General features: G+C 38.6%; 1 protein-coding gene across 1 annotated transcript in view; it reads right to left on the bottom strand.

Moving 5' to 3' along the window:
* Nucleotides 1–1,514: 1,514 nt before the first annotated feature.
* The window catches only part of dntt (deoxynucleotidyltransferase, terminal), a 72,303-nt gene continuing 47,793 nt past the window's right edge, over nucleotides 1,515–26,024 (bottom strand). Inside the window, exons 7-12 of the mRNA XM_015015258.1 lie at nucleotides 24,688–24,820; nucleotides 16,440–16,542; nucleotides 3,297–3,545; nucleotides 3,036–3,136; nucleotides 2,228–2,249; nucleotides 1,515–1,745 (exon numbers count right to left, since the gene is read on the bottom strand). Coding sequence (XP_014870744.1) covers nucleotides 1,515–1,745; nucleotides 2,228–2,249; nucleotides 3,036–3,136; nucleotides 3,297–3,545; nucleotides 16,440–16,542; nucleotides 24,688–24,820 — 839 coding nt within the window. The remainder of the gene's footprint in view (nucleotides 1,746–2,227; nucleotides 2,250–3,035; nucleotides 3,137–3,296; nucleotides 3,546–16,439; nucleotides 16,543–24,687; nucleotides 24,821–26,024) is intronic.

Genomic DNA, 26,024 nt, shown 5'->3' with positions numbered 1-26,024 from the left:
GATGCCGAAAATCTGTTAGGATTTTTGGAATAAAAAAATAAATAAACATAGAAAAGTGAAATGGATTCAACCATTAGAGCCATTATTTGATATTAATCTCACAAATTTCTAGAAAAAGAAAACATGGAAAATTCTGAACTTCAAAAATTTAAAATTTGCAAGAAAAAAAATCCCAGAAATTTTGAGATGAAGCTCTAAAATTAGTGGGAAAAAAAAACATGGAAATGTCTGAGTTTAAAAAGTCCAAAATTTATAAGAAAAAAGTCAGAAATGTTGAGCTTAATGTTGGAAATTTTAAAGCTTAAATGTCAAAAATTTTAGACTTTTGAAAGTAAAATTTTTTCTAAAAAATTTCAAAGATAAATCTCAAAGTTACATTTTTTTTCTAGCCAAGTTTTGACTTTTCAAACTAGATGCATTTGTTTTTTTTGGTGGAAATTTATTTATTTTTTATCTACCTATTACACTGCGGTCCATTCCCTGCCTTACTAAGACAAACTGCTTTCTATTATCCCCCCGTACTCAAGTGGCTTTCCTGTGAAGTATTCTCCTCTGCTCATACTCTCAACACCAGTGTGAATATTGTGTAATGTGAACCTTTATGAGTAAAGCTGTCAACATCCATCGCCTTGCGCTCATAAAGCTTTGTGTTGTAGTGTTATTTTCTGTAATTGGTTTGGATTATGTTTCGACAACGGCCAATAACCGCCTTCTCTGCCAGTAAAACTGACTCTCAGTGAATGTGTAACATCAGGAATGTATCTGACATGTACGAACCCCAAGTCAGCGTGTTTCTGTGCGACACTCCCAGGGCGGTTCAAGGACTTCCCCAGAGTCTGTTCATAATTGAGTGGAGATCATTAGGATGCTGTAGACTTCTAATCTTTTTTAAAGCATTTTATAATAAGACAGAGACCAGCTGGTGTCCATTGAGAGTCTCCCAGAGACCCGGATGATTAAAGTCCTCTAAACGACCGCCTTTGGTCCTTAGCTGAGATGTTTCCCTTTTAATCAGACATAAGTCTTCATCGCTCCCCCTGTTTCTGTGACACCAGTCACACAAGCAACGCAGAAGTCCCTTCAAAACTGACGGCCAATTAGAAAGGACACGGAAAAGATGAAAGCCCTATTATCACGTTGTCCTAAGCCATACGTTCAACCAATTAACTGCAGCCAGTATGGACAGAAAAAAAGTGAGAACGAACGAACACGAGCCAAGCTGTGTGAAGGCGGAGGAAGGACAGACGCAGAGACACTTAATTGATCTTCATTAGGTTAATTATGGCTGTGATGTTGGGCTCGGAATGAGAAACGGGTCGTGAAGAGCTTTCTGAGAGCAACATGTGAAGCTTTCTGCTGACCTTGGCGGTTCAGAGAAGAAGTGACGCTTCAGCCGTCGACAAAGCGGCGACTGCATCAGACAAAGTAAAGAACTCAGCAAAACGGGAAGGAAAGGAAAGATTGTTTGTGTGTTTTACCCTCTTACCCACCCCAGCGCATGGGTGACTGCACTGTCAGCAGGCGCAGCTCTGCCCTTGCATTTGAATAAACGCCATCTGAGTTGGCTGGCCGTGTATAATATCTGTCAGGGAGCTGCCGCCCGCTGATCCCGGGACTCTGACCTCCGTCCCCGGGGAGCCGCTGACGGGACGCTGCAGTGACAGGGTTTCTTCCCTGTCGATCTGCACGCTGATCCACCTAACACCCTTGTCCCACTCGACTCCAAACCCAATCGGCTCGCCTGTCTGCTCCATGCATCGGAAATAAGTCGCAAGCTCAGGAAAAAAACCGAGGCTGGAAGATGGCCGTCAGCCAGATTGATGGTTCTCGTGTATTTCTTTGTTCTCCCGTCAGTTTACTGAATAATAAGCCAAATGTTGGCGTCTTTAAAGTTACCATGCAGACATGAGCTGGTTCAGGATCTAAGAATACAGAAAGCAGAGACGTTGTTTCCAGCTGATCGATTTAAAGCATGCATGGATCTTTACTGACACAAAACATTGTTAAACCAGTTAATACAACAACAAACTGTATTTAAAACGATTTCTAATGAGATACTCTTCCAGTTCAGGTAGAATGATCTAAAAATGTATGTTCCCATTATAGATCGCTTCTGTTAAATTGATACCAGACTAACATAACAGACTGACATCAGTTTTCATGATTGATGAGATCATGAATTCACTGCAATTATAAACATTTTTTGGTTTAATTTCATTAGCCACACCCAGGCCTGAATATCACTGGACCTGTAGAATCAAGAATCATAAAGAAAACCCTCTGATAACAAAAGGAACGATAAAAGATCTCAGAAACCAACACACTTTGCATAAATCTAAATCAATTCAAAAACTGGAGCAGCATGTAGCTTCACGGTGGCTACAGACGTTGACCAGATCGTTTTTACTTTGTTTAAAATGTTGGTGTCCTTTTTTTTAAATGACTGCTCTTATAATCAGCATTTTTTTAAAGAAGAAGAGAAATTCAAATGTGTTTTAAGACAAAAAGAGACCGTCTTATGAAACTTGCTCTTGTTTTTGGCTCGTTCTTGTTTTGTTTCTGTGATTGTAATTTTGTTTTATCAAAACAGATCTCTCTGTAAGCGAGTTCTTCACTGCAAAAGTATTTTTGGTCTAATTTTTAATGCAAATAATGCTTGAAGTAAGGCAAAACGAACTATGAAGTAACTTTTCAGCAAGAAATAGGAGCTTGTTTAACTCAATAATCCCCTAATATATACGAAAAAGCATTTGTTCCATTGGCAGATTATTTTATTTTATAACCTACTAATGAAACCAGTACTTTTCCATCAATATTAAGGAATTATTGACTTAACCAAGCTCCTATTTCTTGCTGAAAAGTTACTTCATAGTTCCTTTTGTCTTATTCCAAGTGTAGATATTTGCAGTAGAAACTAAACCACAAATACTTGGTAAGATTTTATTTTTGCAGTGAACTGGATCCAAATGAAACAACCAGTATGAATAAACATGAAAATAAATAAAGTTTTAGACTGAAAGCACATTTTTGTGCACCCTAAAATAAACAGTACCTTTGTTTTGTCAAACAAGGCGTGGTTGTCCAGAAGCATCCGTCGTTCCAGTCGAGCAAACCTTCGTAAGTCTCTCTCAAACATCTGTGGAAGAGGGAATTAAAGCCAACACTTTGTTTTACGTATAATTCAGAAATAAGTTTTTACCCTTATGATGGGCTAACGTTCAATATGACGCCCTCATTAGAAAATAATCAGTAAGGAGACTAAAAACCCACGTCTACATGGTGAGAAGCTTCCTTACCCGGGAGCCGGTCCAGCCGAGCATCGTGAAGGCGAAGCGGTCCGCCGGCGGCGACACCAGGTCCACGCGCACCGCTCTCCACCCGCGGCCGTCGCCCTGCGCCCTCTGAAGGCCTCCCTCCACCCGGCTGCCCTCCAGACGCAGGATCAGGAAGCACTTCGCAAAGTGATCCATGGCCTCAAACCTGTGGCTGGGAAGCTTCGATAAGTCAAAGGTCGACGCCTGGTAATCAGAGAAGAGTAGAAGACCCTGATGGAGAGAAACAAAGAGTTTAAGTAAAAAATACTGCGTCTTATGGAAAGGATGAACAACTCTTTCAGCCTTGAGGCTAAAAGAGTGAAAACTCCATCATGTTTCCTCTCTGGTCCAAAATACTCAACTGTTCATTTGTAGTGGATTCACTCTGAAAATGAAATCATGCTGTAGATTTCAAATGTGGGGGTTGTAATTAGTTTACATTCAAATAATAAAGGATCATTTCTAAAGAAAAAGAACAGCAAAAACATTAAATTTCCTTATTGGTTTAATATTATTAATATGACTATTTTATTTTCAATACATATCTTTATTCTCATTATTTCAATTTTATTTTGACTTTGTTCTCGTAATTTTATTACTTTCTCATAATTTTAGTTTTATACATACATACACACGCACACACACACACATATATATATATATATATATATATATATATATATATATATATATATATATATATATATATATATATTAATATGGCCCTAATATGTAAAATAGAAAAACCTGCCTTGTAAAAGTTTAAACACCCACTGGACTTCGAATTAAATTTATTTTTTGTGTGATTTTATTTTTGTGTGTAACTGTGAAGTGGAAGGAAAATAATGCACACGATTTTACATATGAATAAACCTCTGAAAATAGTGGCTAGCATTCATTTCATGTCACCAAGTCGGTTCTTTGCAGAAGCACATTTTGCAGCAAAGCTCCCAGATTCTCAAAGCTTTAAAGTGACCTTTTAGACTTTTCCTTTCTCTTGTAAAATATCTCTAGTTATATCAGAGAGGATGGAGAGCATCCGTCAACAATTTTCAAGTCTTGCAACAACTTTGCAATTAGATTCAGCTCCAAACTTTCGACTTGCAGTTTTCTGACACAACGTTTTACATACAGAAGCAAAAGGTTTTATTAACAGCTTTTAGGTTATGCAACACATTTTTGGCAAGAATGTTTGTGTAAATACCGTAACACTATTAAAAAGTCCTGGCTTCTAGCAACAGAAATTTTACTGAATCTCATGTTGCTGTAAAATTTCAGCTGTAGAGAGAGAAGTGCGGTTTTGTTGGAAACTCGAATGCTTTCCTAGAAAATACTGCAGCTGGGAATGTTTCAGAGCCGGACCGAGTCTAATCTTGGAGATAAAATGCAGTTCAGACACAGACCCTCCGGTGTTCGAAGTGGTTGCATCAAGGTTATGTTTCTTTAAACGAGGCTGGATATATTTACCATTTTAAAGCAGTGAACTAAGGAAGGAGTAGAATTCAGCGACAAAATCTTGTTGACAAGTGGATGCAGTGATGCTGAGGTTAATTTGTCTCTTTTTTCTTGTGAGCGCTGATGAATAAAGATGAAGTCTCAACATCCTCTCAGTAACTGAGGCCTGTAAATGAGAGCCAGTGTCTAGACTGATATTTGTTTATTGTTGATGGTCAGTAGGACTGATAATTATTCAAATAACTGGCATGAAATTTGCTGTGAATTACACTGCCGCAGGATTTATACAAAAACTTTGGTCTGCGTTTTTTTTTTCTCCCAGCAAAACTAATTTTAATTTATCCAGTGGATGTCACTGCTGCAGGCAATTAGTTTTTTTCTTCTTTTTTATTATCTGGTGTTGCCACAAGGTTCAGAAAAGAAACCAAACAAATATGTATGAGTGATGAGTTTGTTGACAGTAATTATCATAGAGATAGTATGTGTGGACTTTTCAGACAAAGAACTAAAGATATAACTACTTCTGGAAAGAGGAAGAAAGGTCTTTTTACAGAATGTGTAATAATTACAGCAGTTGATGATGGTCACTTTAAAGGCCTTAAAAGTGGTCAGAGTCTTGAAGGTACTTTGCTCATCTATTACATTACGTAATGGTTTGAAAAGCGTGGAAATGCAAAACCATCAGACTGTTCAGGAAGTAGATGTGCTATGTGACCCAAACGCATCAGAACAAAAGCAAAAAGGCTTGTAAAGATGCTTGATGCTGCATATTGCTGCGTTCACACTGAACGCGTTTCGTGTGTCAAAAACTCATCTGACGCTTCAAGTTGACTTTGCAGTCAGACGCTTGACATTTTGCTCTAGACGAAACGATGTTTTCTGTTGCCGCTCTCCTTGTATAATGGTAGATGAAGTTGAGAGAGTGGCACCAAATTATTACGTAGTGAAAGCTTCTGCATCACAACAGAGGCTCACATGACTTTGCTGAACATTTTGTGTTCAGTTTTTATTGAATAAGCAACGGCAGCTGATAACGGCCTAACGCTCTTCAGAAGGAACCTCTTGCCTTTTTTTCCTCTCCTGGTTACTTTGAAAAATGGCAAATAAAATATTGATAGTATGCAGGTTTTATTTACTGAAATCAACAGAACGTGGCCTTTAGGGTGAGTGTTTGAATTCAGCAGATAATTCAGAGGTGTTGTGAGCTTCACAAGCCAGCTGGGTGCTGTCAAGGGTCACTATGAGCGCTGTTTTCGTCTGACCAGAGCAAAGTTTGATGACCAGCTAACGGTGGCTGCATCTCCTGGCAGGACACCAACGACAGGCCACTGCATCACACAGAGACTCTCTGATTGGTTGACGCTCCGCTTCCAATGGCAAAAGTTCAGATTTTCTAACTTCTGAGTCGGAGGCCCTGGACACTCAAAACGCTCCGATCGCGCAGTGCCAGACGTACGAAACGCGTCACAGCGCCCCTCGATGGTTTCCACATAGACCTTGAATGTAAACCAGACGCTCCTGACACTCAAGTCACGTTTGGTATGAAGCAAAATATTACTTAATTGTCATTATTTTCTTTTGTCAAATAAGTCAAACTTTGTCGACCATGATTGATTTGTAAAAGTATTAAAAAAAGATAAAACATATATGGATTTAATTATTTTTACATGATGCAGTAAAAAACAGTCAAACATGTTTGGGCTATTGAGAAACAGAGAAATATAGATTAAAGTTGAAAACATCGTTTTTAAGGATTAAAATGCTCAGCACTGCAGAAAAAAGTAAAGCACAGTTGAGTACAAAGTGTACAATTTAGATTGGGGCAACAAACAAAAAAAGTCAATAGACTGATTTCTTTAGGGACGCTCTCTGGAAGATTAAGGTTTTTCCTAGATCCCAAAGAGTTAGTGAGCTTTAGATTACAGATTTTCCATTTAATTCCAGCGGCCACCATGATTGTTTGGATGCTACTTTCCTCACGCTGCCCATAAACTTGCCACATTCTCCTTAAGGACCAATAAGCGAGGAAGTAAATCCGGGAGGCCGGCTCTCTGCCTGCTCATCTGATGAGAGAGGGTAATTACAAAACATTTAACACCGTGTCAGCATAGCGTGAATTGCTGCTCCTGAGCACAGGTCACTGGAAAGGAACAATGTTTCTCACAAGGCGATGAGAAATCCAGGGCAGTTTGGAAAACCTGGGTGACAGATGGGGAGGAAAAACCTCAAAGAAACCGGCAGGCCCTCTTTACTTCCACTCTCTAATTATCTTTCTAAGTGGAGTCATTTCTTGGGCAACTGTCGGGAGAAATTCTCCCTGTCACCCCTTGTCTGCATCCCTGATAACTCTCTGCAATTAAAGATAACCATTCACCCTCCAATAATAGGACAGGACTGGGATTCTTAAAGTTCGCCTGATGCTCAATAACAGTGTAGCTGCCGGCACTAAAAGTACCAACTGAGATGAGGCTGGGATGACGGCATAAAAGCATGAAAATACTGACAAATCTGAAAATAAAATCCTCCCCAAGTCTGACAGCAGAACCAACCAAAGTTGCAGAGCATTTCACATGGGCAGTATTAAGAAAACACAATGCTTTGCAAAAGGAATAATAAGCCTTTAACTTTTTGAAGTGATGTATTTTACTGCAATTTGTGCAATGAAGTCGCACATAATTATAGTGTGGAAAGTAAATCATGCAATTTTAAGTACAATATAAAAACACTGGAATGCATTTGTGTTTAATCTTTGGAAAACAAAACATTTGCACTTTTTGCTTTGCAAACATCTAAATTACAGTGAAACTGGACAGTAAGCATAACTTAGCTCTGGACTTTGACTTGGCCATTCGTATACGTTTCACTATAGCTTTGCTTGCATGGTTAGGATCATTGTTCTGTTGGAAGAAAACCAAAACCGTAGTCCTAAATCTTTCTCATTATATCCGTTTGGTTCACTTTCAGTAAACCAGAGTTCTCGCTTCATTCAGGCACATGTGAAAACTCACATACTGATGCAGACCAAGCAAACGAAACCTGGTCTGCAACGCAGTTTTAAGTAAATCTTAGAGGAATTCACTGAAGTGAAAAAGAAAACATTCTACTTAGAAAGAAAGTGAACCAAAGAGAGCACATTATATCTCCTATATATGTGACTTACAGGCATAAATATGATTTTAAAACTTTAGAATAATATCCTGGCAAGTTTATTTGTGAAGCACCAGGTTGTACGCACTCGTCACTCCCTTACAACGCAACACCGAAATACACGAAGACGACGAGCCATCGCATTAAATAAAAACATAAAGATAAGACAGAACCATGTAAAAATAACAAAATATCAAAACTTTAGTCAAACCTAAAACATGACAGAAATAATAAAATAAATGTTTGATATTAAAAAATTATGTTTTAGATATCCAGAATAACATATTTCACAGTTAGTGTATCACAAACACTGTTTAAGCAAATAGCTGAAATATAATTTTGATCAAGGGAACTCTTCAGATATCTGGAGTTAGATTAAGGTGCATCTTTAACTAAATGGTAAAAAATTAGAAATTTCTAAAAGTAAAACAAAAAATCATGCAGCATTATTTTTCAGATTTGCATCAATGCAACCCTGCAAAGATGAGCCAGTGTAGATGGACGGATGTTTACTTCTTCAAGGCTTTGTGCATAAATAAAATACTAAGCAGAATATTCAGCAGCTGAAACATCAGCAATGCACACAAGACACTGTTCAAACTGTTATATAAAACTCACTGGATTGTTCTGTGAGATTTAACCTTTATGTCTCTACAAACTAAACCGTCAACACAGTTCAATACCTAACAGCTCTAAGTCGGTCACCAAGAAATCCACCATAAAACAAATGTCATGAAGTTCCTCCATCTCAGCATTTCCAGCAACTGTTTAGCCCAACAGCTCTCTGTAATCATCTCACTCACAGCAGGTAGCGTTAGCCAGCATCCGAGCGCAATTTTATTCTACCAGAACCGTTTACACAGAGAATCATAAAAGAGTTCGGCGGGAGGATAAACTTTTCCCTAAAGCCTTTTCTTTGAGCAGTGGTTTAAAAATAAATAATAATAAGAGTTGAGTAAACAAGCATTCTGAAAAGGTGATCTGAAGACGACGGTGTTGTATTAGCCTGGTTTCCCGGGTCCTTTCCTTCAGGGAGGATGACGAGAGGCCACAGCAGCCATCTGGAACCAAAAGATGAGCGATACGTCGTCAGGGCCCGCCAGGCGCTCTGATCTCATCTCGAATTCCCTCTGACTCACAAAAACTGAGGCTTAAAAAAATGAATAAAATAAAAAAAATCGCCTTGTAGATTAATGTGCTTTGGCCTGGACTGTTTGAACTGCACTGCAACTTTGAAGCAGAGATTTGCCAGAACTAAAGCGGCTGATTACTGGAATGAAAGTGGAACATTTCGTAACTGTAACTTTCATTTAGGTCCTAAAAAGATTCATTTTGATTAAACAACCCCAGCTGTATGGAGAGCTTTTGTTGGTTTATATTAACTAAAATGTTAGATTTTTTCATTTAAAACAGACACAGCACAACCGAACTTCAGTCGATGACGTAAATGTTCCATATTCTAAGCTTAAGTTGTCATCCGTAAATATATTATTAATATTTAAATTTTGACCAATATTGTGCAAAACTCACATTTTGTATGTTTTTATACTTCCATTTTGATCTCTACTGCTTCAAAAAAAAAAAAAAAAAAAAAAAAACACAGCCATTTTTCTGGCATTAAGTTCATGTTTTTTGGTGTCTGGAAAATGAGCCGTTTCAAAAACTTTCCAAATGTAACGTCACAAATTAGTAACAGTGCCACTAGTGACTCCAGTAAAGCCTAGTCTGTTACCTAGCAATCCAAGCAGAACTCCAGCACATTTGGTCAACTGGTTCTACCACTGTACAATGGCTGCTGGAAAAGACAAGTGTTTCGTTGTTGACTTTCCGTTCAGAAACAACTTGCTGTGTTTGCTTTGGTTGTGCAGGAGGCGTACCTTCTGCTTTTCAAAGATGTTCGGTTTCATAATTTCACAACGAGGAGAAGCTTATTTGGATTTAAAGTGACAGAGTCCCTAAAATGGCTCATTCTGAAAGGAGCTCAAAATAGGCAGAAGTGACCAGACTAAGATCTCAGTATCTAGGAGCAATAACTGCACAATTTGATATTTTGAAAATAATTTTTCTTAATGGATCCATGGAAATTAAAATAAAAATCCTCGTTTGTTGATAAAGGTTTGGGTTCTAGGCTCAGGTGGTTTTTTTGGCTGTATTGGAAACACTTTCCCATCATGAATTGTGATCAACAACTGGATGTTGCCACTGGCACAAACCAAAAAGAAGACGAGTGGACGGTGGCGCGCCATGTTCTTTAATGACTTATCACGTAAATAAACATAATCATGTGATTTTAATTGTGTTTAATAGAAACAACATAATTGCAAAATTGTATATTTTTTGGACAGTAGCAGAATAGAGACAAAGTTCTGCCCAGTTTTGTAATTGAAACTCAGTTACTGATAAGGCTTCAGAAGTAACTTGGTGCCACAGAGGACAATATTTAGAGACAAAGATGATCGGTGGCGTCACATGGACGTCCATCGCCATTAGCCAGGTGAAGCTGAAACTCATCCGTCTGATAAAGACATTCCTGGCTGACCTTGACTCTGCCCCCAAGTCATGCTTCCTAAATACCAGCATCAGAAGGGGGCGGGTAAAAATGATGAACCCCTTTTTAAAGGACATTTTTAGATGGAAGTATTTTTATCTTCAGGCTGTACAAGGGGAGCTGGATGGACTGGACGGGGTGCGGATGTGTTAGGCCTCTCTGTGACACAAGGCCTGAGTGAAGACACGACGGCCCCCGGGGGCTCGATTGCAGATGACAAGGTTACACGACTTAAAGTCAACCTTTGCTACCTCCACTTAATCACTACCTCTCGTGTCCTCGTCCCTGCAGAGCAGTCCCTCTCTCCTCATCCCTTTTCTGCCAGCACCGCTGAGAAGAAAGCTTCCAGTCGTATCACGCTGTCCTTTCTTAGGCTCTGAAAGCCTTTTTAACACCTGCCCTATCCATCTAATTCACTGTCCTCGCATATCCGCACACACTTTCACACCTTCACCTTGCTCTGTCTCCCTACGTGAATGGAAATGGCTGCAAGATGTGAGCTCCCAGTGATAGCAGACAGTAAGTAGGAGGTAATTATCATAAGGACAGACCTCTGGTGGGGTGCAGACACAAGGCGCAGTGGTTGAAACAGAGAATGAAGATGGAGGGATTTATTTTTAAACCCAATGAGTGCAAAAAGACGAGAGTAGCTAGACGGTGCAGGTCTGTGAAGCACTTATCTCCTGTTATAACCGTCTCAAACTATGTATAGAACAGCATTCAGTGAGAACAATGCCCCCGGTCCTCACCACTCCGTTTCATACTGTACATCTCAACACGACTCTGGATCAGTGTCAAAGCTGACAAACAAAGCTCCTTGGAGACCAACTCTTGGAAAATGACTTAAGTGATTTTAAGTCAGTTAGTTCTTCTGGCTGGAAATAGCATTATTGTTGTGCAAAACATTAACGCTTTGAACTTTTTTGTACTTCTGTCTGGGCTTCTCCTGCTTCTGAAAGCAGCCCAAGCGCATCTGTTTTGATGGTAAGTTAATGTTTTTTTGGTGTCTGGAAAACAAGCCGTTTCAAAAACCTTCCAAATGTAACGTCGCAAACCAGAAGTCACTGCCCTTCACCTAGCAACCCCAGCAAAGCCCAGCCCGTTGCATAGCAACCCAAACTGAGCACCAGCTGGTTTTACCGCTGTACGCGCTGTACAATGGCTGCTGGAAGACAAGTGATTTGTTGTTGATTTACCATCCCGAAACCACTTGCGACATTCTTGTTTGTGCAGGAGGCTTCATTTTTCTGCTTTTTAAATATTTACAGTTGTATAATTACGAATCTTTTTCATTTTCAAGAGTAAACGTCGAGTTGCAGGGCGTGGCCAGCAGCGGCTTATTTGGATTTAAATTGACAAGAGCTCATTCTGAAAGGAGCTCAACATGTTCAGAACAGAGCAGACTAAAAGATCTATCCTAACCTGTTCAAGGAAGCAGAACAGGTCACCTTTAATGCTTTGGAGTCTAAACTTAATCTGACAAGGGGAAAGTAAAATTATGATGATGGCAAGATGGTCTTCCACCCTCAAACAACTGGAAACATACAAAGGCAAAAATATACTTTATTACTGTTGAATTAGGAGATTTATAGCAAACTTTCAAGGTCATGATTGAACAATGTAAGATCTATTATTCTGACAGTCAGTTGGTTAAGGAGAGTTTTGTTTAATGGGCTCTGAAATGATGATTAAATAACTGATGATTAATTTGGCTAAATTTAGAATCAGGCTATGATGAATGAATAAAGATTGTCACTGATTAATGCTGGGTTAACTCTACTACATCCAAATCCAGTTTCTTTTCAGGTTATGTGGTTTTAAAGATCACATAGGAAAAAGACACACATACATTAGAACAGGCTATGACTTCATAGAGAACGGGATCTAACATTAGCAACACATCATTAGCTGCTTAATAAGATGGCTAAACAGTCGATCCTAAAAAAAAGAAGATGGTGCTTGTTTTATTTTCTACCTGGCAAGTAAGGCGCAAACTGCAGAGTAATGGATTATGGAAAACAAATATTCACAAAAGCAAAAGTTTTAACTGGAACCACATTAAATGAGAAAGTCAGCTGTGGAGGTGTAGCATTCAGAAGAGAGCAAATACTCCAGGCTTTATGCTGGACGCTCCTGCCACAAGACCAACTAACATTAATTGGAGTTTAGTCACAAACAATTTAACTACAGACAACAGAAACACAAAGAATATGTAGCAATGCCCGTATCTAAAATACAATTAAGTTGTTTGGTTGCAAATGCATGCATTTCTTCTTGTTTTTTTGGTTTTTTTTAATGTTGTACCAAACACAAACACCATTAGGCAGAGCATCACAAATGGAACATCCCATAATAAGCTCGCCTATGTAAGGATTCTCCCTGCTCCGGGTTTGACACTGTGGCTTGGAAAAACACCTGAAGGCAAGACGGAAACAAACAATACCTGGTAATTCTTCACACCAACACCAAGAAACAAGCCTCAGATTCATTCAATTCACACAACACAAACAAAGTAACACAAGTCTGTCAACTGGTCAGATGTAACAACATTTTTAAAAAAAGAATTGATTTCTGAGCAAGATACTTGGACCAGACCATAAACTACCTCATGAGAGCCAGTTCTGCATGTATGACCCATACCTGTAAGCCAAGTAACCAAAAATAAATGCTATAAAAACAAAACAAATTGAAAATCCTGTTCCCCTCCTCGCCTGTGGGGGCGCTGCACCGAGAACCGCTGAAGGTAACAAAAAACAAAAACCTCAGAAGAAGACATGTGTGCCACTCCCTTCTTCATGAAATCAAACTAAAATGCAGTGGCGTTAGATTTCAGCAGTTGTGGGATTTCTCTTTTGCACCCAGCGATTCTCGCGGCTCTTTTGGTTGTAATTACCCAGAATTCCCTGCATTGTAGTCCGCTTCTATGCCATGTTTTGTTCCACAACTACACCCTACTTTGTGTTGGTAATGTATAAAAGTACTTTTGGAGTACTGGTGTGCTTTGAACATTTCTGACCACCCAGCTGAACATTTATGGCAACAAATTAAAGATAAAAACAGACGATTTGTGACAAATCCCTTCAACAGATTCTCTAAGTCTTTTAAAAAGTCTCATTTATTTCCAATTACGTCCTGTTCTCAGCGTAGAGGAATGTGTTTCCATGCGGCGCTTAAATTAGACTCCCCTGCGGCACAACGATATTTGTCAAATTATTGTTAAATTAGAATAAAGTAATTGTCGTCATTTTAATCCAGCTATTAATTAAAACATCAAGTGTATGTAAACATAACCTGCTATTAACACTGTGACTCTCCATGTTTTATCTTTGGCTGACACATTTTCTTACTTTATCGTTTTCTAATGGCTCTGCTTTCATCAGCTGCCTGCCTTTTACATTCATGCTCTCCGTCTTTCATCCTTTCAGCCACCTTTCCATCTGGCCCTCTTTCGATTAAAGGATCCATTTTCCATTAAAGGGTCTCCAGAGCGATCTATGGCCTTAAACGCTCTGCAACAAGTTTGTGAAATAACCAATTGTGTGTTATCTATTATTAAATTCAGCCACATCTTTTTAATTCTTTCAATTTCAGATAACTTAAGTACCACAACTCTTGTTATTTCCTTCAAGTGAATTGAACAAAAAGAAAGCTTCAATGGGAATCTGCTATAATAGCTGTAAATTGCTTCGCTCCATTTAACAACCAGGTGAACTCTGGTCAAATCCATCCCTACAGCTTAAGTCAAGTCAAGTTTATTTGTTTAGCACATTTCAGCTACAAGCATTTCAAAGTGCTTTACAAAAACACAAAGTCGTAGAACATCCAACAGCTGTTGTTACACATCAGAATGTTAACATCAGAACTGCTAAAATGTGAATGAAGAGCCATTCCTGCCATTATTTAACATTATTTAACTAAGTTAAATAATGTTAAATATATTTTCACGTTCATGTAATTTGGCAGTTTACAGATGAAAACTGATTAAATTGTATTAATAAAACAATATTTAAGCACAGAACTGTTATTTTGAAGGTTTTATTTATGTGTCCTGCTAGACTTTGGAGGGCCACATAAAAAACATGGTCGGGCCAGATTTGGCCCCCGAGCCTCGAGTTTGGCACGTGTGCTCTCGATCTAGCAGAGACATTAGTCCGCTAATCCTGGAAATGTTCTTCAGGTGAAAAGAGGCCAGCTTTGTTACTATTAATAAAAATTATTTCAGGATTTTTGATAGCTGATGATCACATGAACTCTAACATTTCACTCCTTAGAAACTCCAACTAAGTTAAAAAAATAAATAAATAAAACTTCAAAGGCGAGATATAGTATGAATATTTGAAAGTATGTTCCGCCGCTTTAAATTTTTTGTTTGTGAAAGTTTTAAATTTTGTGTTACTTTCACACAATCTGGGGTAAAACTTGGCTATTCGGTTTGAAAATAAAGAAGAAAAAGCCTGGAGCAAAGATTTGAGCTTCGAACATGATCAGTGCTCAGCTGAATTATTCTTGGCAGACAGACATGGCTGGTGAACATTTGTAACAAACTCCATTTTCACACATCAGCACAGAAGACGTTCCAGGGCAGGTGCTGACAATCTGGTTTAGACCTTTTTTTTTTTTTGGCACATTACTATTCACACATCTGCATCACAGGGGGAGGTTTATATATATATATATATATTTTTATATATATTTTTTTTTTCCCGAGTGTTTGAGATGTGCTCTTACAGCTGGAGAACAGGGGGGGTGTCTGCTGAGGAGCAGCTGTCGCCGCTGCACACGATGCAGGAAAATCACAGTATTTATTAACATCTCTTAAAGTCAGCAGTGCTTTGGTGTTGATAATGAAACAGTGTTTTTGAATGCATCCAGTGTTGCAGACTTTCTTTCTTTCTGTGAACGTGTCTGAAAGATTTGCGGTTCAGTTCATGCATTGCCTCATCTGCTGACATGTGAGAGATTTTGTGTAGGTTCCAGGTACGGAGCAAATGTGTTGACTTTTTGCACGCGTCTCACCTTTCCAAACATTTCACTCAATGCGTCTCTGAAACAGCAGAGCTTTACTGAAAAGTTTCTTTCTGCTTTATAATGTAATTTTTAGAGACGCATTGAGTGGAATATTAATTGAGGTCAAGAAGTTTTAGTTGAAGATAATTGCCTACAACTTATTTTATTTTTTAATTATTTAAACTAAAGGATTTGTAATAGCTTTTGTTTTATAATTCATGGTGTAAAATTATGTAAGAAGTTAAATGAGGAGTTAAAGTCAAAATTTAAGAAAGTCATTTTCATAAGATATAGAAATATGGGTGAGAAATGGCACAAATGTGTAAATGCAAATATTTAGGCATATCTGTGTTTGGCGAATCCATGACAAAAAAAAACACAATGAAAAAGTAATTTTCCTTTTTTGATTTAATAATGAGGAAAACATAATATGAGTTTATGGCAGGGTTGCCAAACTATTTCACATAAAGATCACAAATGTCTTTAAAGGGCCGTTTGTGGAGGAATGTGTTGATAAAACTATTAAAATATTAATAAAAAGCTGTTTTTGCATTCGATGACAACTTCTTTAGATTAAATAATATTCAACATATTTTCACCTTTATCTAGTTTGGCACAATATATATAAAGCTGTACATTTGATAGGTAAAATAATATTTAAACAACTGTTACCTTAAATATTCAGGGGGATATTAAGATTATTGTGGTACAAAAATGTGTCTTTTGTATTCCTTGTTCACTTCCTTTTACGACTGTTATGTTTGAAATAAATTTTTGCACATCTAAAGTGAAGCAATGTGACACAGCAAACTGTCAGATGAGCAGTGATGTTCGAACTTCACTTTGCAAATTATAGTAAATTTGCAAACAGTAAAATATTCTAAACATCTGAAAATAATTATTTTTTCTGTTGCTTTTTTGGCCACAAATCCCCAAACTTTTGCAGGAAACTGAAAGTGTCTACTTGCTTGTTTTTTCAGACTTTCGATGATGCTGATCAGAAGGTTTTCCTCCTTTCCCAGCTCTGTTGTGGTCACTACATAGTCGACATCATGGCCAAAGTCCTTCCCCCTAAAAATAAAACACAAAGTGTTGTTTCAGTAAATAAAGTGTTTGATCCTCAAAATAAAACGAATCCTACTGTGGCTGAAACAGGCAGCAGGCATCAGAGTAGTTTTAAATATTTTGTTTGCTTCCTGTACAAACAATTCTAATTTTTTCTGCTTGAATTGACGTTTTATCCATCAGTACAGCTGTGTTCACGGGAGGTTTCAGTCCTGTAAGGTTATCATGACAGGATTACTGTTTCTGCAGGACCAGATGTCAGATAAAACTCAGCAGAACCCCCACATGAACCGTACGCACACAAAAGGTGTGTGAGAGCGTCTACCTGGCACCTGGATCAGTAACTCTGAAATCATTCCTCCATTTCTCTGGGCATACCCAACAACACTGCTTCCAAACTTAATAGACTTTGAATAATTCATGTTTTTATTTTGAGTCAGGATGTGTTGCATTTAGTAAAAACTGAAGATGTAAAATAATGTCACTAAACAAGCAGAGAATCCAAGCAAAACAAGACCAGACAAATCTGATCTGAGCAGGAATCAGTGAAAACCTCAGACTGCGTAACAACAGAATAAAGATCAACTTTATTCAAACTTTAATCTGATCTAATGTCACATCTTATGTGATGCAACAAACACAAAGTAGAGCAGAATTGTGACATCATCAGAATATAATCCATGATTAAAATAAAAACTGAAATGACCATAAAGAGCGAGGAGCACTAAAATTATTTAAATCAAAGGTTATTCATGTGTCAGATTGGTCTAGTTAAAGTTCAATCATAAAGAAAAAAACTTGAAAATCAATGGCTGTCACAGATACTTCCGGTTCAATCTGACAAATAACGGTTAGAAATTTTCCTGTAGGGCGTTGCATGCATTTAAATGCCTGATGTTTCACATTTTTAATTTGCAAAAATTTGGTAAACAAAATCACAGTGAAATATATTTAAGTTTGTGGAGGCAAAGAGGCAAAATGTGGAAAAGTTTCAAGAGTTATGAATATTTTTTGCAGGGCACTGAAGTATCCGGAAACTCTGCAAAAGTTAATATAGTTGTTCATATCATGAAAAAAAACTTGCATGTTTGAAATATTTCTGATCCATAACATGATTCTACACTGTAAAACATTTGAAGGTGTTTTAACTTGAAAACTAAAGTTCACCTGCTGCTTGAAAGTGAAAATTAAGTCAACAGGGAAATTGTTTTGGTTTTAACTCAGAAATTAAAGTTTATTAAGTCGATTTAAGTTGTCTTTTTTATTATTTTCACTCACAATGTCAAGTTAAGATAAATACCTATTTTACTTTAGAATCATTTAAATTCTTGTTTCAAATTGAATAAACAAAAATTCTGATCTGAAAATGAATTTTATTTATCAAAATGAATTCAGCTCAGAAACATTTAATACATTAAAATAAACATTTGCCTTAATAACACAAGAGTCAGATCAATGTAACGCACTCAGGATAAAACACATGCCGCTAAGCATTCTGGGAAAAAGTTCCCACCCCCGTCTTTCTCCTTTCAGTTTTTTTAAGTGCTAACCTAAAAGTTCTTGGAGGTTTGACAAAATGAATAAAAACCTCAATTTTTCACAAACTCACATTTTTGTTCAAAATCTAAAACTCGATAAATTTATTAAAGAGCAGAAGATAGACGACTAAATGCGGCTCAAGTGTTTTACAGTGTAAAATGATCTACAATGATTCACAGGATGTTTTTCTCTCTTTGTAGGTTTCTGGCTCCCATTTAAGTAAGTTGACAGAAAAATAGCAGCTTTAATAGAAATGACGCACAAGGATTTTGTGTGGGGGGGCAAGAAAGCTTATGATAGACTTGTCCGCATCAACTTGGCCCTTCCGGCCAAAAAAAAAACAAAACGACTCATTTCAAGCTGATCATTACGTAGCGCGCACACATTACACACTTTACCACAGAAACTCTTTGATGAACAACAGGCGAAATCCTGCAGAAGTACGCTCCAGTGTCACTGCTACAACAAAGCAAAATGTCAGTGAATGTTGTGGGCGATACGGCTCCAAAGAAGCTTCTGCATCCACAAGGCTCTGCGTTTGATCTCTCCTTCATGCCACTGGCAAATGACTGACGGCAGTCAGTGTGAGTGACATTAAAGGAATGGAGAGAGGCTGAGGATAGCTGCGGGCGAAAGCTTCAAAGGTTCACATGGCTAAATCAGGTAGCAAGTCAGAAATAAGAAAAGTTTGAGCCCTTACAGTTATGGTGGCATTAATGGAACATCGGCACGAGTCGGCAGAGGATAAAGGGCATACATCATCATTTTTACAAGTTTTTTTTCTGCTGTTTTGCTCATGCTTGTAGCTCATGAGTTATAATTTTTATCTATGAACAAAGTAGGAGACAAAAAGAACGACAAAGAAACGAAAACAAGCAAAAAGAAGCAGAGAATGGGAAGTTTAGCTAACATGACATGTCTGACTTTTATTTCTGAATATTTATTCCACCTGGAAGACAGAAGGATGCAAGCATTTGACTGGTAGGACTGAACTGTTTTAAACTGCATCAAAGATTTCTTTCTGTGGAGCGAGAGTCATTCCTCTAATTCAACCCGCTTAATTGGCAAAGCTGAGGCTCTCTAATGTTTCCAGCACGTAGAGTGTGCTCATGTAGTTAAATTACTTTTACTGCTGGCTTCTGCTGTTCAGGCAAAACTCACTCAAGCGTGCAGCTTAAATGTGCTTCATTAATGGAGGAGAAAGCTGGGAAAAAAACATTCATGATGCAAGAACAACCTGATCTCTGTGATTATTCAGTACGAATCTGTGGAAAAGACACCCTGACATTACATTTTAACTTCTTTTAGTAAAATCTGTCAGGTCAATGCAAATATATTATTTAATTTCAGATATTAAAAATGTCTATTCAAGCATACACATTTCAAGCTATTGCTAATATCCCGAAATTTTGCACATTTATACAATTCTGTTAACCAAATAAAACCTGGAGATGTTATTAACTTAGTGCAGTTTGCAACAGCAAAGGGAAAACAAACATAAAAATCACTGAGGAACAATTCAAAACCACTTGTTGCCGTAGCAAAGGGTCTGTTTCTTTTGTGATTATCAGTAAGTGATCGTCTGAGCACAGTGGCGGTTGATTGTGTGGGTTTTGTTCTTTTTTTAACTGGAGCGAAACACACAGTGAAACGCAGCACTTCTACAAGTTAAGGTTGTCAAAGTTAAGCTAGCATAGCTGACCTGCTTCCTTCTCCCTCGCTACTTTTTAAAGCTTTTTAATTATATGTGAAGTGTAATACTTTGTACCTTTTTCTTTTACATATCAGGTATACATTTAATATTTAGCTTTTCATGTTGCATTGCAAAAACACAGTCTTATCAAGTATTTTTGGTCTAGTTTCTAGTGCAAATATCTAACTTTAACTTAAAAGTGACATTTTAGCAAGATGTCGAAGATTGTTTAAAGTAAATATTTAATAATGATGAAAAGGCATTAGTTCCACTGACTTACATGGGAAAATGCCTTGTTATAAGTTAAATAAGCCGCCAAAGGATCTAGAACTTTTTCATCAATATTAAGGAATCATTTACTTAATAAAAGCTTATATATCTTGCTAAAAAAAAAGAAAAAGTTAGTTTTGTCTTATTTCAAGTTTGCTAAGATATTTGCATTATAAATCGTGACGTCACATTGCAAAGTTTCGGTAGCAAAGCAGATATTTTCCTCTTTATTGTTGGCTGAAACAGGTTCCGCTTGTTCACTGATGCGAAGTGTAGAGAAGCAGCCATGTGCTTCTCAGCACGTGGTGCCACACAGAGCTGAAGTGAACAACATTTTGAACACCTGGTGTGAATTCAGCATGTCTACTTTTTTATTGCGTGAGGGAAAGTGCTAAATTATTCACAGGTATGCTCTAGGCCTATAAAATATACATAGCTATTTACAAATTTCTATGGACGACAAGGCGACATGTATGAATAATAAAGAAGTGGGAAGTGTTGCTGCTGCTGATGGAAAATCCACAGAATGAAGTCATCTGCAGGAGGGAGAGAGTCAGCTGCAGTCAGCAGAAAGTGTACCAGAAAAGAAATCAGAACCATCTTTATTCAGTGCATTGTGATCACCAAGGTAACAGGCGTGAGATGGAAACCCAGATGTCCAGAGTTGAATAGTTCCTCCACTAAGTCTTGGGATTGTTTTCATTATGTTTGGTCTATAAGTCTATAAGACAAAATGAAATTATTGGGTTTATTTGAGAGCATCAAAACCACAAACTCAAGGTTCTCCATTGAGCATTGAGCACAGCTTTTATGAATTCGTCTTCAGTAAATTTAACAGATGAACTCTCGCCTTGCTCCAGGAGGAGAAAGGCTGCCGAACTCCAGCCGTTGGGCCCGTTAATTTAAGGAGGCTTATTGGTCCCCAGAAAAACGATGAAATCCCTGGTATTATCATCAGTCAATAGAGTCTCCATGGAGCAAACTTAAAAACTGGACGTTATGCTGCCAACACTTACCAACAACAAGAGGCGGAAGTGAGAGTGTTGTGCAACATAAATAATCATCTGGCCGGAAAACGGTGCGCTAAATAATAAAACATAATTTACCGAAGCTTTGAGGCAGATAACTTGCCCCAAGAAATGTGAATAATCGAGGAACTCGAATCATTCGAGGAATCGTCACAGCCCAACAGTGAACTATGACATCATGCTTAGGAGCTAACTCATGATCTTCATTTCTCACTGAAGATCATGGCTCAACACCGCAAACAAGATCAGTGACCAGGGGCAGACCTGGCAGAGTCCGACGTTTACCGGGAACGCGCTCCAGCAGCTGAATCAGCAGGAGCAATGCGTCGACTCCGGCTCTGCCTGATTTTATGGATCCAACATGAAGCCATGGAGACACACCAAGTACTTTGGATCATACATTAAGACCAGACATGTTGTTTTGCTCTCCCCTCCTGTGAGCTGATAATAGAGTTGGGCTGAACAATCATGACACCATGAATTAAGCCGATAAGGAATCCTTATCTGAGCTGCAGTTGCAGGCAAACAAAGCACAAGACTCAGCCCCTGTTTGAGGCGTTGGAGAGCAGTTACCACCGCCCCCCCTCATCAGTGTCACTTTGAGTTAATATTCCAGACAATCTGATGTTGCACAAGATCCACAGCAGGGAATCGCTGGCAACATGCTGAAATAAATACAGCGCTCCACTGACACTGTGCGAGCCTTTTCACGCAGAGTGCTGGTAGAAGCTGCATTTTCACGCCTAATCTATTTTTAATCCCCCCCCTACCCCAACAAAACCGCTTTTAAGGCTTGTCACCCGCCTTCCACAGCTGTCCTTTCAATAAGCCTAATGTCAGTGGCATCAATAAATCCCCGCCATGCTGCTTTCCTCTGAAGTGGATGACAACTCCAGCCTGTGAAGCACAGCCCTTATTTTGCAAAACTTTTGGGAGCAGAGTTATTTTCTGTGCATCTTATCCAGAGATAAAAGACGTGATAGAGCCAAAAATATCTATCCGAGGAGCTATACGATACACTGTATTTGTAAGTTTTGACAAGGGCTATTGGCCACAAAGCTAACGAGAGTCTCAAATTATAGGTTATTAAATCAAGCTTTGACAGTACGTTCAAAGAGATATCTAATATATCCCACTGCAGAGAACCAGACGATTGTTAGTGGTGCAGCTTGGAGTGTTTGAACTGTTCCAGGCGTTGTCTGCTTTTGAGCAAGAACATGCTAAATTAGTGGCTGATGGAGTAAAAGTCATTACTTTTCAGCTACATCTCTGCACGGCTCCAATGAAGTCTCATGTGACTCCTTAAGTCCGCATAAATCTAAAGCGAGGTAAATGGGTGCTTCATCTGGTGGAGTTTGAATCCGTAACGGCTCACTCACAGGCCCCTTTACACTCTGCAGCGAGCTGCTGGCCCATAAATCTTAAGTAGTTCCTCCCCTTCGTTCTTGATGTTAACTATCCATGATGCGCTAATCACTTTCCCCAGCTCATTTTACAACACTCCCTCATCGAGGAGCCATTATTTACATAATCAGATATCTCTCCAGCTGTCATCTGTCCTTCTGTAGATTAGGGATGTTGACTTTTTTTTTCCTCCTCTGGCGGTGTTTGATGCTGTATTAATTTGAAAATGCTGTAAACTTTCTTTGTGTATACTGCGGTACAGATGTTATGAAAAAAATTTTAATGTTAAGAGTGTAAATAGAAATTCAGTGTTTCAAAAAATACACCTTAAAGTGAACCAGGATTAGTTGGGCCTAAATATGTTGTAATTTTCCTATGAACTAAAATATTCCTGTTTCTGATACACCAAAACTTAGAATTAATTCAATAAAATGTAATCTTTGTTATATTTTTCACCCATGGAGGTCTCCATTTTTTCACCCGATGGGCTGAAGACGCATTTTGGTCCATTCTGTACTGGAATCTGTAGCGTAAACACAGGAAGGCTAACTTCACCAGAGTCGCTGGTTATCATACTGCGTGTGACTGGTGTAATTTTAGATAATGCCACACTGTGTCACTGTTGGCTGTAATTAAAAAAACATTCTGGATCGCTTCCTACACGAAAAAAAAACAAAAACAAAACAGAAGAGTCCAGTGGGAAAGAACCGAACAAAACTTCTGAAGGTCCTACATTTGTGCCCTCAACATTTCTCTCCAGAAGACTTTGAGTCATTTGCACGAGCAAAACCGACAAAGGCTCTAACAGGTGATCGTTACCTTAACGAGCTAAAAATAAATGCCATGCTGACGGTTTTTATGACAGAACACCCAGCTAACGAGCGAAAAACGCTGGGAGAAACATCAGACAAGCAGTGCTGGAAGCTCTTGAATGCTAACGGAGCTCTAGTACCAGCGGAACTACTGCCGTTTACTTTCAAACAAAGACCGGACCCAAAGCTAATCAAGTACTTACCGGATCCCGCAGTCTGACCAGAGATATGATTGATTCATTTACGAAGCTGAAGGTAGTAGCAGCAGCAAAACACCCGCTTCTTCGACCAACTCTGATCTTCCTCTGCTTGGTCCTCCTCACCTTCATTTCCTCTTGTGATTTATACATTCCCATTGATTTCAACACGCTCCGGTTCAAATTAAAAAGGCTTTATGACGTTACTCGCCGCTGTTTTGGCTGTTGGACCTTTAGACATAATTTACCTAGAATGCATTCATGTGACAATATTTTATTACAATTTATAAAAAACTAAACAGTCTACAGTATTATAACTGTATTGTTTTTACATCTAAAATACATATTTCTCAAATAAAGTCTACAACTAATCATGGATCCCTTTAAAAGTTGAAAAAAAACTATTAATATTTATATGAATGGATGGTGACAGCATGCTACTATTTAGTGATTGTGATGATTTGAGATGTAGACTAAGCAAGTTGCTTTATTTACATTTAATGCTCAATCTGAAGTCCTTTTCTGCTAAGCAGGAAAACCAGGTAGAATATGAAACATGAACCTTTCTAAGGTTTATGGAGGAAAGAGAAGAAAGTGTATATTATGTTTGTAGCCCAGACAGCATTAAAGGTCATCAGCTAAGTCGTTGCAGCTCTCTCACCCCCGTTGAGAAGCAAGTGCATGTCCTCACTGCCAGACTGCGCTTGAATTATTTACCTCACACGCTGCTGGGTTATGGCTGGATTTTTACAGCGCCACAGAGCAGAGTGCTCCTTGCTTACTCGGGCACAAAGCAGTGCACATAAAAAGAGAGCAGCACAAAGAGGTGGGAGCGGAGGGAGATGTTGTCTGTGACCAAAAAGTTGCACTCAGCAGGTTGCTTTACAAGAACACTCGCCATGCGCCCTGATACTGACAATGTAATGCATTTGAGTGACCCAGACTCGGCGCGGAACAGGACTGACCTGTGCTTTTTTCCCTTTAAAAAGACCAAAAATCCAGTTTCAACGCCTAACTAACTCCTTCAGTTACTGCTCTGACAGAAGGTAGCAGGGATATTCAAATGGGAATCAACACCTCCTGAGACCCGTGTTTTCCTGTGCATAACAAGAAAGATGTTTAAGAAAAGCAGAGGGAAGAAAAAGGCAGAGGCGCTGTTCTATTTCATCTACAATTTCATCGCTGAAAGAAGGAGACAAGCCTTGTACCTCCGAAAGCCACCTGTCAGCGCTAGTATGGCGTTCGGTGTGATCACATGGACAGCCTCGTCAATAATGTTCCCCACGGCCCGTGCCTCCGCTTTACTGACAGCCCTGGAGATGTCTCCATAATGCAGAAAACCTGCAGGGAAAAGACCACATGGTTATTAGTCTGGCAGCTAGCCATCAATCACAGCCATTTGCTCTGGGGAAGCACAGAGTCAGGGTGGATTAAAAGTAAGGTAGAAATGTGATACGCTCCGCTTGTTGATAGGAGCCGACTAACAGCGTGCTCCGGCTGCAGACACAAGAGGATTACTGTATCTACAAACTGTTCCTAATTATAATTGATGCATTGATGATTATCTCATTTTATGCATCTCACTTTGCATTTTCTCCCGTCTTTGTGCCACTTAAAAAGCACTTAATTCTCCTTTCTTTTCCTCAGACGAACAGCGATGCACCTCCAATTAATTACAAAACCTTTAATGATTTTTCTGTCGGTGCTGCAGAAAATTAATGGGATGGCTCTTGTTTCTGCTCAGTAAAGATTTCCAGAATACAGCGAGGCGATTAGGGTTCAAAGACATTTTCCACTTCAAAAACCTGCAATATTTCTCCGTTCAAAGTGACAAATCCGGCGTTCCGAATGATGGATTGTGACCGTTTTGATGGACGTGTCTGTCAGCATTATAAACTATTGAATGGAGTTTGAAATGAATGGCAACCTGTGAACACTGCAATTTGAGGTTTTCAATCACCCGGTCATGAAGTGCAACTCTGTGTGCAACTGGCAGCATCTTTTGGAAAGTCTCAGCTATTGAAACGCTGCAATTTATTCACCTGCAGCTCCATACTGAAGTATGCACACAGCTTGAAATAATGTATAAGTATGAAGTGTAAAGAAAACAAGTCATAAAGGCAAATAAAGAAAATAATTAATAAAGAAATAAATTCTAAACCGACTCTTTTCACGCTCAGCCAGTATCTCATAACCACGAGGGTTGAAATGTAGATGGACCAATAAATCGAGAACTTTGCTTTTTGGTTCAGCTCGTTTGTGACCACAACAAACTACTAACCCTGTCGTAACAAGTAATAAATCAGCTAATCACATAATACATTTAAAAAACCTCAATAGTTTCCATTTGCGTCTCTCTTTCTACCCAGGACTGGACGACAAAAGTCTTCAATGTGGCTCGCTGGTCTCAACGAGAATTTTGTTTACAAAAACTTCTGCTTCCATTTTTTTTGTTTATTTTAAATACTTAAAAATAAAATCTGTTTCAGTGTTAAATGTGCCTTAGAAATAAAAATCTTATGATATTTGAGATGGTGTGCTTGAA

Source organism: Poecilia latipinna, unplaced genomic scaffold, assembly GCF_001443285.1.
Source record: "Poecilia latipinna isolate Pla-1442-1.1 unplaced genomic scaffold, P_latipinna-1.0 Scaffold1896, whole genome shotgun sequence".
NCBI lineage: Eukaryota > Metazoa > Chordata > Actinopteri > Cyprinodontiformes > Poeciliidae > Poecilia > Poecilia latipinna.
The sequence above is the reverse complement of the archived record's forward strand: the minus strand, read 5'-3'. Positions and strand labels throughout refer to the sequence as shown.